Source organism: Garra rufa, chromosome 13 (assembly GCF_049309525.1).
Source record: "Garra rufa chromosome 13, GarRuf1.0, whole genome shotgun sequence".
Lineage (NCBI taxonomy): Eukaryota > Metazoa > Chordata > Actinopteri > Cypriniformes > Cyprinidae > Garra > Garra rufa.
The window spans coordinates 15,480,835-15,497,993 of NC_133373.1; the positions used below are offsets into that span (position 1 = coordinate 15,480,835).

At 35.8% G+C, this 17,159-nt stretch overlaps 1 protein-coding gene across 1 annotated transcript in view; it reads right to left on the reverse strand.

The window, feature by feature from the left end:
- Positions 1-1,729: 1,729 nt before the first annotated feature.
- Positions 1,730-17,159, reverse strand: part of LOC141348726 (ezrin-like) — a 32,486-nt gene continuing 17,056 nt past the window's right edge. Inside the window, exons 8-14 of the mRNA XM_073852997.1 lie at positions 13,488-13,584; positions 11,098-11,261; positions 9,599-9,729; positions 8,328-8,488; positions 8,148-8,240; positions 7,728-7,979; positions 1,730-3,827 (exon numbers count right to left, since the gene is read on the reverse strand). Coding sequence (XP_073709098.1) covers positions 3,663-3,827; positions 7,728-7,979; positions 8,148-8,240; positions 8,328-8,488; positions 9,599-9,729; positions 11,098-11,261; positions 13,488-13,584 — 1,063 coding nt within the window. The 3' untranslated portion in view covers positions 1,730-3,662. The remainder of the gene's footprint in view (positions 3,828-7,727; positions 7,980-8,147; positions 8,241-8,327; positions 8,489-9,598; positions 9,730-11,097; positions 11,262-13,487; positions 13,585-17,159) is intronic.

Sequence of the window (17,159 nt, forward strand, 5' to 3'; positions counted from 1 at the left end):
TAGCAGATCCTCTCCAAGTCATTAAGGCTTCAAGGCTGATGTTTGGCAGCTCGAACCTTCAGCTCCCTTAAGGATTAAGGTCTGGAGACCAGCTAGGCCACTCCAGAACCTTAATGTGCTTCTTCTTGGGCCACTCCTTTGTTGCCTTGGCCATGTGTTCTGGGTCACTGTCACGCTGGAACACCCATCCATGACCCATTTTCAATGCCCTGGCTGAGGAAAGAAGGTTCACACCCAAGATTTGATGGTACATAGCCCCGTCCGTCATCCATTTGATGCGGTGCAGTTGTCCTGTCCCCTTAGCAGAAAAACACCCCCAAAGCATGTTTCTACCTCCATGTTTGAAAGTGGGGATGGTGTTCTTGGGGTCACAGGTAGCATTCCTCCTCCTCCAAACACGGCGAGTTGAATTGATGCCAAAGAGCTTGATTTTGGTCACATCTGACCACAACACTTTCGCCCAGTTTTCCTCTGAATCATTCAGATGTTCATTAGGCCTTTACATGTGCTTTCTTGAGTAGGGGGGCTTTGCTCAAGATTTCAGTCCTTCATGGCGTAGTGCATTACTAATTGTTTTCTTATTGACTATAGTCCCAGCTGCCTTGAGATCATTGACAAGATCCTCCTGTGTAGTTCTGGTCTGATTCCTCACCGTTCTCATGATCAGTGAAACTCCACAAGGTGAGATCTTGCATGGAGCCCCAGACCGAGGGAGATTGACAGTTATTTAGCGTTTTTTCCATTTGTCAATAATCGCACCAACTGTTGTCACCTTCTCACTAAGCTGCTTGGCGATGGTCTTGTAGCCCATTCCAGCCTTGTGTAGGTCTACAACCTTGTCCCTGACATCCTTGGACAGCTCTTTGGGCTTGGCCATGGTAGAGAGTTTGGAATCTCATTGATTGATTCTGTGGACAGGCGTCTTTTATACAGGTAACAAACTGAGATTAAGAGCACTGCATTTATTTGAGTGCACCTAATCTCAGTTTGTTACCTGTATAAAATACCTGGGAGCTAGAAATCTTGCTGATTGATAGGGGATCAAATACTTGATTCACTCATTAAGATGCAAATCAATTTATAACTTTTTTGAAATGCGTTTTTTGTTGTTGTTGTTGTTGTTGTTATTCTGACTCTCACTGTTAAAATAAACCTACCATTAAATTATAGAACGATCATTTCTTTGTCAGTGGGCAAACGTACAAAATCAGCAAGGGATCAAATAATTTTTTCTTCCACTGTACTGTTTGACGTCAGTACGTTTTTTACATCTATAAATGCTCGCCAGTAGACTCTAAAAATAGTTTCTGCACACAAACACAAAAAAATCTGGGCTTGTATGTCATCCTGTCTGCTTGTTTCGGCAGAATTGTCATGGCAACGTCTGCATCAGATGCCAGGAGAGTGGCATGACTTCGTCCTTCCACTTCAAGCAAATGTCAGCACAAGCATGAGGTCATGAATGAAGAACGTGGATCCTTTCCATCAACCCACAGATCCTGGCAAGCGACAGCTGTGCTTACAGGCTCACGAAGAACCAGAATCACTTCTGACAAACAAATGCCCACATTGTCTTAATGCCTCATTTTTTTTTTTTTTTTTGACATGAACAATTTTCTTTATTGTTGTTGTTTTATTTAAAGTATATATTATTTTGTATTCATTTCATAACTTATTTAATAAACTATATAATTCACAAAGATTTAATAAAAAAATAAAACACACCAAGTTCTCATCATAAATCTTTATTTGTAATATAATAAACACCTTTTAGGGGAAAATAAATAAATCCAGTTGTTGTGAACCTTGATATTTGAGTTTATATCACTATGCTTTACATAATAATAACAACTCATTATACACATAAATCACACTTTAAAATGTTAACCCAGGGTCAACTACAGTAGTTTATAATCTGGGTTAGTTACTCATATGCCTTTGATATAACAATTGAACTTCATAACCCAGGTTAAAAACAATGTTAAGCCCTTGTTAAAACACTTTCCATCTGCTTCTGGTTGGTAGTGCGAAGTGTGAAAAACTTATTTGTGTATGGTTTGAAATAATATTTCAAACACAAGCGCTCAAAATGCTGCGAGTGATTAAAACAGCTGATTTTGATGGGAAAAAAATCAAGCATGAATTAACAGTCAAGATCATTCGGAGAAAACAAATACATTTAAGACCTTCATCCTCTGATAAAAAAAAAAATGTTTTTGCTTTTTTAGTTTTTGTACAAAGTGGCACCACATGGTTATAGGCATCTCAGAAACAATTTGCTAAATTGTCATAATTGCCCATTTGTATGTCTCACATAAATCTGAATGTCTAAAACTTTCATTCTTGTTGAAAATATTTTACATTTGGTCCCACCAGCAGAATAAAGGTGTCTTAACACTACCTGATTTGTGCTATTTTTAATAGTTTTAATTAAAATATGAAGAGCTGCTAGCAAGTCTGTGAGAAACTCACTGCTCACAGAACCACCAACACACCACATATCAATTCATTTAGATACCTACTGAGATTACAAAAGGCTATTAAAGTTTCTGAAAACAAATCTTCCTTCATCCCACTGTCATGGCAACAAACATTCAGTAACTAGTTCAAAGTCATAAAAAAATCAGTAACTATGTAGGAAATCTAACGATTTACCATGCATTTCAACATAATCCAATATATATAAAAAAGCATAACTTACATATAAATCTCTTCAAAAACAAAAAAAAGAATCGAATAAGTACGATCATCATTTGGGTCAGTACCGAATTCAATAAACAAATGAATCTGTACTGTCATTAGTAAAGAAGCAAAGTACATCCACCCAGAAACCTTAAATAACCCAAAGACTGAATAAATAAACACTATAACAGGTATCCTGGCAGAAGCCATATTCAACATGAATGAAAGAGTTTTAGACAATACATAAAATTAAGATCATACTGCAAAGCCCTGTGCTGAGTGGATCATTAACAAGAAAAAGGGGGGAAAGTACAACCACTTACTTATAACCCAAAACTAGTAAAAACTATACTTTGGCCAGATTATTGAAACACATTTAACAAAAGGGGGATGCATTATTGGCACGTGTGTTTAAAAATTATTTATGGCAAAAGCAGATTTCTTTCATTACATTCAGTGAAATTGGTGTGCGTCTGGGAAGTTGGTAACATTTTACAATAAGGCTATAAATGTTTAAAATTTAGTTAACACAATTACCTGAACAATTTATTAACCTTGGTTAATGTTAACTGTTATACATACTGTATATATGCTGTGTAAATGAGCATTAAATCACATGAAGTTATCACTAATTAGCTGTACAAACCAATGAACAAATTACCATACATTATTAAATCATGTTAAACATGTTCATTGTTTGATGATTTCTTCTACATTAATTAATGCTACAGTACATAACCTTACTGAAAAGTATTACCATGTGCATTTTTAATAATTTAGATCTTAGTGCATGTTGAACCAGTGTTCATATCAAATGAATCAAATTTGTTGCATTGCTATGTGCATGTGTGTGCACTTGTGGTTTTGTATGCAGGTTGTGCCTCTTGCATTGACCACTCAGGTAGGGATAGAAAGAAAATGGACATGGGCTTTGAGACTCCTCCCTTCCCTCCCTCCCAAAGTTTCCTGGTCCAGATATTTTATAAGGCCTCAAACTCATCAATCCTCTGTTTAGTGTTGCCCTGGCGGATCTGCCGGAGAGTTTTGTATTTGTCTCGGCCGGCACGCATGTTCTCCGTGTGCAACAGGTCGTTCTGAGTCTTCTTGGTGTCGTCACGAGCGTGGGCCAACTCTGAGGTCAGAGCCTGTAAAGAAAGATAAATGTCAAAAATGTAATGATTCTGATTTGTACCTGAATCAGAGCTAAATCCAAGAGAATTTGTCTAATAGGACTTCCTGTCAAACAAACGCAGTCATAAATCCTACATGATAAAATCATTGGGATAGGGTTATGTTTGGATTAACAACTTGGAATAACATTGTTCAGTCCTAACCTAGCGCAAGCGCCTAAACCCATTCAAAACAATTGGATGCCTAGTTAATAACGCTCTTATCATATATTCTCTTCTTATCTATAGTTCCCTCTGATATAAGATAGGAATATGTTATGGTTGAGCTTTCAGGGAGGGATAGTGTTTGAGCTGTTGTGAGATAATGTTTGGATTGTTTGATAGTACAGTTGTTATAGGACAAATAAAGTACAGTATGTTATTTCAGGAACATGACCTACTTGGCAAAAATCCCATAGACCATTCCCAACCCCAATTATTAACTAACCCTAAAGGCTGAGGGAAATTAAAGGTTTACAAGTCAAGGCCCAGCCCGGGCCTAAATCCAAAGCCTAATCCTATTTCCAAAATCTCTTTGGTTGTTAAGAATATTGTCCAGGACCAACAAAGATCAGTTAGCAGTGACAACCTGATTAACCAAAGTAGGACATGTTTGTAGACATCCCTGGTGCTAGACAACTAACCATTCCGGTCATCCAGTGGTGTCCTGGAGGGACAGAGTTTCTGTTCTGCCTAGCAAGACCTTGATAAGCTTGTCCAGGTGTTTCATTGGGGTTGGAGCTAAACTCTGTTTGGACACCCCTGCTCTCAACCAAGCATAGCTCTCGGTCAGGAGTCCTTTAACCCTGCTACTGGAGAGCTACAGTCCTGCAGATTTCAGCTTCAACCCCAATCAAACACAACTGAACCAGCTAATCAAGGTGTTCAGGGTTGCTTGAAATTACAGCCAGGTGTGGTGGAGCAGGTTTGGAACTGCAAGACGATAGCTCTCCAGGAGCAGGGTTGGAGATCCCTGGATCTAGGTCAGTGGTATCCAAACTCAGTCCTGGAAGGTTACTCTCTTGCAGAGTTTAGCTCTTACTTGCCTCAACACACCTAGCCTGGACTTTTCTAGTACACCTAGTAAGACCTGATTAGCTGGTTCAGGTGTGTTTAACTGGGGTTGGAGCTAAATTCTGCAATACAGTGGCCCTCTAGTGCCGAGTTTGGCTACCCGTGATCTAGATCCATCCAACCAAAACCCTAACCCCAATGTTCTTCTAAAAAGAGAGGCAAATTACTAGTTGTTTCAGGGCAGGGGTTAACCATTTCTAGTCATGTAGAACTATATTAGCCACTTTCTGACATACAGTAGTTCCAGTACTCCCCAAGAAGGGTTAGAGCAGGGATGGGCAACTTCGGTCCAGGAGGTTGTATTTGATTAGGGTTGGCGCTAAACTCTGCAGGACAGTGGCCAGTATAGCTCTATCCTAGGGGTGTCCAAACTCGGTCCTGGAGGGCCACTGTCCTGCAGAGTTTAGCTCTAACTTGCCTCAACATACCTGCCTGGAAGTTTCTAGTATGCCTAGTAAGACCTTGATTAGCTGGTTCAGGTGTGTTTAACTGGGGTTGGAGCTAAACTCTGCAATACAGTGGCCCTCCAGGACCAAGTTTGGACACCCCTGATCTAGGTATATCCAATCCTAAACCCTAACCTCAACGTTCGCCTAAAAGAGAGGCAAATTACTAGTTGTTTTAGGGTGGGGTTAACCATTCCTAGTCATGGAGAGCTATATTAGCCACTTTCTGGCATACAGTAGTTCCAGTACTCCCCAATAAGGCCTAAAGCAGGGATGGACAACTTCGGCTCAGGGGGTTGTGCTTGATTAGGGTTGGAGCTAAACTTTGCAAGGCAGTGGCCCTCCAGAACTGAGTTTGGACAGATTTCAGCTCCAACCCCAATCAAACACAACTGACCCAGCTAATCAGGGTTCAAGGTTCAGGGTTGCTTGAAATTATATAGCCAGGTGTGGTGAAGCAAGGTTGGAACTGAAGTCTGCAGGACAGTGGCCAGTATAGCTCTATCCTAGGGGTGTCCAAACTTGGTCCTGGAGGGTCACTGTCCTGCAGAGATTAGCTCCAATTTGGACCGAGTTTGGACACAACTGATCTAGGTCTACCCAACCCTAAACCCAACCCCAATGTTCTCCTAAAAAGAGAGGCTAATAACTAACAGTTTCGGGGTAGGGGTTAATCATTCCTAGTTTTGGAGAGCTATATTAGCCTCTTTCTGACATACAGTAGTTACGGTACTCCCCAAGAAGGTCTAGAGCAGGGATGGGCAAGTTTGGTCCTGGAGGGCCACAGTCTGCAGAGTTTAGGACTCAAGTTGCCTATTTCTGGCCTACAGCCTTGAAGTGGATCTACATACCTAAAGAGACTTTGGTCTCTTGCATTTGCACTTATAATGGGAACCACATGGTAACAATCTAGTGCTGCTTTTCTTTTTGTTTTTGTGTAAAAAAAACAGCTATGCTGATAGAGGAAGCTGGTTCAGAGACTACAGTAAGAACGTTCTGCAGAAAAGTGGATCTCCATGAGTTAGAATGAATAACCCTGTTCTAGGCCCTAAACGTAAAATCAGAAAGGTTGATAGGAATATTGTATAGGACAGAGGTATTGAGCCCTGCTCCATGAGAAACACTGTCCCTCAGAGATCAGGTCCAACCCTAATCACACACAATCTAACCAAGGTTTTCAAGATTACTTGAATCTGGTTCAATACCACTAATCCAGGACCAATAAGGTCTTATAAGATACAGTAAGGTAGCTCACTATAGCGCCAGAACAGATTAGTTCCGAAGCCAACAAACCTGGTGAAGACCTTGGCCCAATGTTCTTGGACTAGAGTTCGCCCCTTGAACAGGGGTGTCAAACTCAGTTTAGCTCCAACTCCACTTAAATGCACCTGAACCAGCTAATCAAGGTCTTTAGACAAGTATTTTGATATCTTGAATCTGGTTGGAGCAGGGCAGGGCAACTTTGGTCCTGGAGGGCCACTATCCTGCAGAGTTTAGCTCTAACCCTAATCCAACACACCTGAACAATCTAATTAATGTGTTCAAGATCACTAGAAAGCTACAGGCAGGTGTGGAGCTAATGCTGCTTAGGGGTTCAGGAGCTAACGCTGTGTTCATGCCATATTTCTGTAATTTCAAGATGATGGAATTATGCTTTTCTATGGCAACGCTATCAGTGCCTAAACAGAGCCTACGTTGGTCAGGTGGTTCAGTGCTCATGTGGTACAAGTTGTAGCTCTCAGAAGACTCCCAGTTCACAATTTGTAATTACAAGTTCTTCAAGGATATAAATACTTTTTACAAGTTGGAATCTCATAATTATGGGAATTCTGATATGGCATGAATGCACCTTAAACTCTGCAGGACGGTGGCCCTCCATGACTGAAGTTGCCCAGCCCTAGGTTGCACCTACACTCCGCAGCACAATGTCCATTCAGGAGTGGAGTCTGACCCATGTGTACTAGAAGAACCAAACTTTCCAGCAGCTATATTACAGAAACACCCAAACTCTACAATAGTACTTTATGTGTTCAATAGCCATGGTGATTTCAGTTAGGAACATGCTGGAGTTAGATCTTAATTTAAGATTTAAGGAAGTATGGAATAACGCAAGGCCAGGGGTATCCATCCCTGCTCCCGGAAGGCTACCATCCTTCACAATTTAGCACCAACTCTAATCAAACACACCTGGACCAGCTAATCAAGACATTCAGAAATATTTGAAAATAACAGGCAGACAATTTGGTGCAGAGTTGCAACTAAAGATTCCAGGAGCAAGGTGGGCTACCACTGCCCTAGGATCTAATCATGGAGCCAAGGACAGTTCAAACAGTTGCTCCTGCAATGTTACACATACCAACAGCTGTTTCTGAACTCGTTCATTCTTCTCAGCCTCAGTAATTCGCTGTTCTTCGTAGCGGTGGTCATTGAAACCTCCTGTCTGGAGGTCTGCACTGTAGGTACTGTTGCTCTCCCCATCGTCATACTCATTCTCATCAGGTTCATATGCAGGTGGTGGTGGAGGAAGAGGAAGAGGAAGAGGTGGCTCCGTCATCACCTTGCGAAGCTTCTCTTGGGTGGTCACCAAGTCATCTTGGGCCTCTTGTGCCTAAAAGGACACAGTCCAACACCACAAAGATTTAATTTTTGAAGAACTCAAGAATGCACTATAGCTATGGACATACAGACAGCTTTTAGGCAAAATATGCAGAAATGCAAACTCCTCAGGGTTAAAAATCACTATTCCCAATATAGGTTTATGTCTTAATGGTCTTACTCTGTGCTGCCATGTCATAGCTTCGTCCTCCTTGCGTTTTTTGGCTTCCTCCAGCAGTGCAATACGAGCAGTATGTTCTGCCAGCTCAGCAGCCTGCGAGAGAGGAATGAGGAGGATTGTTAATGGAGAGGGGAATGAAAGCAAAATAATATTTTAAGAGAAAAAGTGCTGGGTTCTCACCAGCTGTTCCTGACTCTTCAGCTGATCCTGGGCTTGACGGGCCAGTTCCTCCTTTGCGAGCAGGGCTGCCTGCCTCTCTGCCTCCAATCTGGCTGCCTCCTCCTCTGCCAGTCTCCGTTCACGCTCCAGCTGCTTAGCCCTCTGCATCTGATCCTGCAGGTCTGAAAACATGCATCCAGATTTAATTTAAAGTGCTTTTGACTTGTGCAGTATATTACAAATTATGCAAGGCTGTACAGTAGCTTTGTGTGAAGAACATTTGGTATTCACTGAACTGAATTGACTGACTATATTGAAATTTTTGTCTCAAACGTTCACATTCAAGCAGTGCTTTTGGCCCAAGGACATCGTATTAAATTATTTCGAACCAAACTACATAGCGCAAAGTAAATGCGGCAGAATGTTTTGACTGGCCCAAAGTAGACATCTTACGTCAGTCCGTTCTGAACTCGTACATGCTCATCCCGATAATCTTCATTCTGCGTTTACACACAGCATCATACTAGTAATTTACTGGTTATGTTTCAGCCTCCCTTACTGGTAAATTGCCGGAACAAACTTACTGGTATTTTTAAAACGGTCCTGTTTACAGCTGATCCCTTAAAAGTAATGTTATATTGTGGCAGACAAAATACAAGCCACAAGATTGAGGTACCATTATTTAATCCAGAACAACAACACATAGATTAGTGTTTTCACTTATTACATTCACACATATTACTAATTTCTGAATGAAAAATTCTTTGGCTAATAATGTAGTCTTATACCGGATATCAGAAAGGCAAGCTTTGTGGCAAACACAAAAGAAAGATGACATGTGAACACTACAGCAGAAACAGTGTAACAGGTGCGGTATGACACCATCTTGTGTTTGTATTGCCAGTCAATGGTATTGTCAGCTCGAGCACAGTCATGATCAAAGTATAATGTCTCCGCTTTATAGAATAACAAGCTAAAAGGTTACATAAACTGAAAAGACCAAAGTGACTGTATTTGGCTTGACGTATCCAATTATGAGTCACATTTTCCATACGGATTCACAGCACAACAACAAGCAAAACAATAGTCACAGTAACGTTTGATTTTTTTTTAACTATAATCTATATTGTGCTGTTTAATAAAACTAAAAACTGGCAGCTAAAATTACATTTCTTTTCTGAAATAAAAATCATATAAACATGATACAGCAATCAACTTACGTTAGACAATAAAATATTTAAACATGTTTCTTATGATATTTTACCAATTACAAACAAACTCTGGCGTCTTACCTTTTTCTGCTTTTTTGGTCTTCTCCTCAAACTGGTAGAGTCGCATCACCAGCTCCTGTTTCTCCCTCTCCATCTGCTCTTTCTCTCTCTCTATGGCCTCTCGTCTCTTCTTCTCACTCTCCAGCTGAGCTCTGCAGATAAGACACAACCAAAAGTATAATGACGCTTGCTCAGGACACCGCTCTATACCCACACGCAAAAAGTAATCTCTCATTAGGGATGTGACAGTGAGAAAATGTTCACACCGGTATATAAACTTGCGATTAAACCGGCATTACCAGTATCACCCGAAGGGGACAGAGTTTGAGATGCTTTCGCGATCTTGGTATTATGTTTTATGTGAAAACACAATCGTCTGTTGCGGTAACAACTTATACTTTATTTCACTTTCTTAGACTAAAACTAATGCTTTTACATTACGCTTAAAAACTACATCCACTGTCTGTCATTGTTTCCTCATTTGCATAATTTTTGTAAAAACATTTTGTATACACATTTTGTTGAGTATACACCAGGCTGTACACCAAAAGTGCTCTCACTGAAAGCGCCTCGGTCTTTCATTCTCTTCACGCAATAAGTAAATTCGGAGTCTTGCGAATTCGGATTCTTGTGAAACTCCAGGCTTTGCCAAGCCAAAGTCTCTGTGAAACATAGAATATGGTAATAAAATTGATAAATTTCAATTCAATTCATACCGGGCCTTGCCAAGCCAAAGTCTTTGTGATATATAGAATATAGTCAACATAAATAAATAAAAGTAAACACAAAACAAAACTAAAATTTAATTCAATTTAAAAAGAAATTTCAGTCAGTTTCAATTCAGTCAAAAATCAGTGTAGACAATGATTTATAATATGGCCAAAAAAAAAAGAAAAAAAAAAAAAAAAAAAAAAAAAAAGAAAAACATAACATCATTAAAATACAATCAAATAAAGTAAAATTCATAGCAGGCTTTGCCAAGCCAAAGTTTCTGTTAAATATATAACATGGTAATAAAATTAAATTAAATTAAAAAATAAATGAAATTAAATGAATACCAGGCTTTGCCAAGCCAAAGTCTCTGTGATATATAGAATATGGTTAAACAAAAATGAATACATAAATAAATATAAAATAAATACAAAACAAAATTAAATAATTTTTTTTTTAAATATTAGTGTCGAATATTGTTTAGAATATGGCCAAAAAAATGAAAAACGTAACAAATTCAAATATAATGAAATAAATAAATTAAATAATATACAAAAATAAAAATAAAATTCATGCCAAAGTCTCTGTGAAATAAGATGCCAAGTGTAGGATATGGCCAAACAAACAAAACAAAACGAAAAACCTAACATAATTAAAATAAAATACAAAAATAAAATACAGTAATTCATAAAATAAAAAATTAATAAATACATAATAAAATAAAATATAACATGATCTCTTTTATGTCCTGCAGCATCTGCTGATGAGACAACATCACTCCTCACATCACCATGGTGATTCATCCTCACCTCTCCATCTGTTTGTGTTGTTTCTCCTCTCGAGCCTGTGCTTTCATCTGCTGCACCTCGATGGTGTCCGGCTTCCTGCGGCGCATGTAAAGCTCATGGTTCCCCATGCACAGCTGTAGGATACGTTTATTAATGCGCAAACGTGGGGCGTAGAACACAAAATCCTGCAGGGTTAAGAAGGAAGAGACAAGAGGTTTAGTTGTAAAGGTTATAAATCATTCAATTTATTGATCTTTGATCTGTATTTATATAATCAAGTCCTGTGATTATAGAAATGTAGAACCTATAGAAACTGTTGTTCTGAGCAGCCGTAGACAGACCGGCTCTGACGCTCAGAGATAACGTTCTGTGAAGGCCAGCCTGTCAAAGGAGACTGACTGCTGGCCTTTATCAGGCAGAACAGCCCCGCTAAAACTAATGACTCTTTACTGTGAAACGCCAGACGTTACAGTGATTTAGTGTTTGTGTGTCAAAACAAAGCTAAAGCGTCCCTAGAAAGCTTCTCAAGTGTTTTTGAGTGTCACTTTGCGCTCTAATAGGATTTAGAATAGTGCTGTGCTGTAAATCCTTAATCTAGTTGTTGTTCCCGTTCAAAAATGGCCGGTCTTTTTAAAATGATCACCAAATCTTGGATTAAATCTTTCTGTTAGCTTGTTTTCTTTTGGTTAGCACAGGTTTTGTAGAAAATTTACAAAAAAATAAGAAAATAAAGAAAATATTTAAAAAAAAAATAAATTAGAAAATAAATAAATAAAAATCTAATATTTGGTAATAATTTTGCGTAATAATTATATATATATATATTACATTTTTGTAACAATTAATAAAAATTGTAAATTAAATTTTAAATGCATTTGAAAATAATTATATAATTTATAAAATAGTTATAACTAACAATAATAATAATAATAATAATAATAATAATAATAATAAACAATAATAACTTAAATAAGTCTCATTGATCTAAACATATAAAACTCAGTTTTTGAGTGAAAACTGCAAAAAAAAACAAAAAAAAAACATTATTTGTGAATAATTTGGGCAATGTTTAATGTTGGCAATATTTGGTAATAATATTGCATAGTGACAGATTTACAGTAACTTTTTTTGTAGGCCGAACATTTTGACCCGGGAACACAACATGAGGGTTAATACTTAGAATCAGCTTTTCTTTATATATTTTCTGAAATTTAATATTAGTTAAAGTTTTTAATATTTTAACATTTTCTAGCTTTAAAAATGTATTTTTAGTTATTTTATACAACCTTTTGTACATCATTTTTTATGTATTTTAAAATAATACCATTTTAATTTTATTTATTATTTGAATCATAATAATTACTATTAATAATAAAAAAGAATGAATGAATGAATACATAAATTAAATCAAATAAAATAAATACTTTCTTGCCATTTCTACACAAAAGAAAGAATATATACAAGTGTAAAATATGGAACAAACAAAAAAAGAAAATAAAAAAATATACAAATTGACTTTTTGTGAAAAGATCAAAATATATATATATAATAATAATAATAATAATAAATTGGGGATAATTTTGGTAATGTTCAATGTTGACAATATTTGGTTATATTGCATAGTGATAGATTTACAAATAATAGAAGAATATTTTTTGTAGGCTAGACATGTTTGAATGGGAAGAATTAGAATAATCTTTTATTTATATATTTTCAAAATTTGAAATGTTAGTTTATTTTTTATTATTTTAACATGTTTTCTGCATTTAAATGTATTTTAGTTTTAATTTTAGTACTTTTATTTATGTTTTTATTCAATCATTCATTTATTCATTCAAGCAACATTTCTACTTTGCTTTTTGTTAAGTTTTCATTTAATATTTCTATTTCATTTGAGCTTTGTTTTAAATAAAAACAATAATTTAATCATTTTAATTCACATTGAGATACAGTGTGGTCCAAAAGTCAAAAACCACCAGTGAAGACGCTATTTAGCTTTTTTAATACATTTATTATTATTGTTATTATTATTAGGTTTTTGTGTAAAACCTGATAATTATGTTATCCAGCAGTTTTTAAAGAACATCTTGTGCCTCAACAACCTTATGTACAAAGTTTATGTACTCAATGTCCCAAATGTACCTACAAATAGTGCAGATAATTGAATGTTTTACTCATTTAATCATTATAACACTTCTTTAACATTTTAGTTTTAATCCTAAAACTTAATTTAAACTAGATTTTGTATCCAAAATGTAATCCTGGATGTTTCAACACTGGTGTGACATAAAATGTCTGATTATTAGGGTGGAATAAAACAAGTTTTATTCTCGTCGAAGCAGTTTTTCAGTTTCAGGTGGGACTGTGAGGTATGAATGTGAGGCTTGTGTCGCAATCATAGTTTCACTCACTGGAGCTTTTTTATCTATAGGCTTGATGACAAACTTCTTATCGTTGAAGGAAATGTTTCTGATTTCGCTCCAGGGGAATCCAATTTTCGGAGTGAGTCTGTAAAGACAATGATGAAATCATAAGAGATGTTCTGTATTCATACCGAACATACAGTCATACAAAACAAACATTGCAGGGTGGATGAAACATAACATATGAAATCCCAATTTAAATAGACGTGGATGACAACCGTCAGACCTCTGGTTGCTGATCGAGCAAAAATCTAAATATTAGCACTGAGATGACTTTGTAATGTAGTGAGAATGTTGTAGCGCAGGCATGACGGTCCAACGCTGAGATACTCAAGGAATGTAAAGACAAGGACGGGCCTGTGATTAACGTGAGCGGATGACATCATCGCAGTAAGGAGCGTGCCGTGTGATCTCTTTGTGGAGCTCATGGGAGTGTCCTTACAACTACGCCTTCTAACGTGCATGTCGCTTGTCTCTATGCGTAGCCAAAGGAACACAAAGCTATTATGGCCCACCTCACATGACACACCACAAATGTTCCCTAAAACCAATGACACAATGGTTAAAATAATTAAATATGGTATGCAAGATCCTGCACATGTAGCACGTTCAATTGTTTCTTTTTTTATTTTAAGGACTTATGTATTAAAAACACTTTTTAAAAAAATCATCGTGACGGTAACTATATATTAATGATAACACTTTGAAATAAGGTTATTAGATTAGATGACAGTTATTTCATTTACTAACAATGAGCAGTACATCTGTTACACTGATTATTGTTAAATGTAGTAACACCTTCAAGAAGGATCAAGAAGGATTTTCTAGACAAGTTTAAATTATTGTCTCGTTTTCAGAAAAATCAAGTCAAAATTAAGTGAGTTTTTGCTTCGAACAAGCTAAATGATCTGGCAATGGGGTAAGAAAAAATACTTCAAACAGAAAACATGATTTTTTTTCTTACCCCATTGGCAGATTATTTAGCTTGTTTAAAATTTAATGTCTTAATTTTGATTTGTCTTTTCTGAAAACAAGACAAGAATTTTTAATTGTCTAGAAAATCCTTGATTTAAGAATTTTTAGATATTTTGCCTGGAAACAAGACAAAAAAAAAAAGCATTTTTTGCAGTGTAGTTAATGTATTAACTAGCATGAACGAACAACACATTACATTATTTATTAATCTTTGTTAATGTTAGTTCATAAAAATACAGTCGTTCCTTGTTCATGTTAGTTCACAGTGCGTTAACTAATGTTAACAAACACAACTTATGATTTTAGTAATGCCGAAAATAACATTAAGCTTAATAAATGTTGTAGAAGTAGTTCATTGTTAGTTCATGTTAACTAATGTAGTTAACTCATGTTAACTAATAAACCTTATTGTAAAATGTAACCGTTAATCTTAACTAAGCAGATACTTTTGATTTTAATAATGCATCAGTAAATGCTGAAACTGACATGAACTGATATTAATAAATGCTTTATTTTTTTTTCAATGTTAGTTCATGTTAACTAATGCAGTTAACTTTTATTATTTTATGTGACTTTATTGTAGTGTTACCATTTTAACAATTGAGGCAAACAGTAGTAGTAGTAGTAATAATTTTTTTCCATTGATATTAAATTGAATGTTTTAATTTTATATTTTTTATATCAAGTGTCAAATCGCGATTAATCGCATCCAAAATAAACGTTTTTGTTTACATATATACATATACATATACACACACATACATACATATATATACACAAAGACGAAAAAGGGTTTAGGCATAAAAACAATACGAGTATTACTGCTTTAAATTGTTGTTTCCCCTCCCCCCCCCAAAAAAAAAAATTAAAACGTTTTCTGTTTAATTTTATCTGAGCAAAAAATAAATATCATAAATTTTTCTCTAATTTACAGAAGACACCCACTAAAATGTCATTCAGTGTAACAATCTTATCAGGCATATTTACAACAACAATCAATTTATGACATATTAAAAGACAAATTATTTTCACCCAGAATACCAATTAGTTGCAATTCTACATTTTTAAAATGTGCCACTATCCTAGGTTTTGCCCATTTGTCAGTAAGAATTAATACACTTCCTTATTCTTTTATATATATTTTAATAAGTACAAATCAGAATAAGCATGTTGTTTGAATTTTTACATAAATATTGTGTTAATTGACCAAATTTTGACATTTTTATCTCCAAAAATGTATTTAACCTTAACCTAAACCTTAAAAGACGACACTTTACTTACATTTAACATGCTTTCTATGGACATAAAATCACTTTCTGACGTGGACATCTTTGACCCACATGCATGTGTGCGTGTGTATTTATGTATACATACATAATAAATATAGCCTACACAGTACACACACACACACATAATAAGTAAAATAAAACTTATTTTGGATGCGATTAATCTAAACTATGGTATTTTGGTGTATAGATGGGATAGAATGCAACAACTCTTGACTGTTCCATTTCTCCTTTCATATATTTTATATAATTTACAGTATTGTAAGAGGCCATCATTTTTGTCCTCATAGTGCTATGATTGTACATTTGGTCTATAATATGTCTCTTGCTTGACTCGGTTGGCTCTAATGGGAATATAGTGCCAGAAACATGTTCGTGTAACTTGGTCTAGGTGGAATAAAGCTGCTAAAACATGCTTGCTTATTTTTTCCTCTTGTGGACAGAAGGCCTAATACATTAAAAATCAATCATTCTTACTTTTAAATGAAGGAAAATGCTAAACTGTATTAAACATTTTTAATTAAAAATAAGTATTATTATAGCAATTATAGGTTTATTTTAAGGTGTCCTTTTTATACTGCAATTACACAAATAAGTACTGAGTAATTCTAATTAACAGCGTGAACTTAATATGGGGTTAGGTTTGGTTTATGGTTAGCTTCTTGTAATTATGCATAATTTACTGTTATTACTATAGTAAGTACATGTAAAATGTCCAACAAAGACTCTGTAAAATAAAGCGGCGCCTAATTATATAGTAATTGTTCATTAATTGTTCATTGTTTGTTCGTGTTAGTTAATACATTAACTACCAGTAACAAATGGAACCTTATTGTAAAGTGTTACCAAGAACTCAATAGAATCTAAATCTAGAATTGTTCTAACAATTTGATGCACTGTAAAAAGTTTTTACCAGTTTCAACTTAAAAACGTAAGTTCAGCAGCTGCTTTAAAATTTTAAGTTAAATCAACGTAAAACTACTATTCATTTCAACTCACGACATAAACTTAGTTAAAATGACTTGTACTTTTAAGTTGATTTAACTTATGATTTGAAATTACTTGTACTTTAAAGTTGATTTAACTTAATTTTAATGCAGCTGCTAAACTTAAGTTTTTAAGTTTAAACTGGTGAAAACTTTTTACAGTGTGGGGATAATGGAAAAATAAAGCAATCAAAAACACCTTGTACTGCATTTTGGCATTAGCCATTACTTTTTCTATCAAAGCGCTCAGTAATAAACTATGACTACATGCTTTTGGAGACATGTTTGTCATATCTGAAGCTAAGGATATGGGCCACTCAGCAGATACCTTGAAGAGCACAGCTAATGCAACAACTCAAGCAAAGATTCAATGAATGTGAACTATTTCACAGGTTGTGCAACGTGGTTTTCTT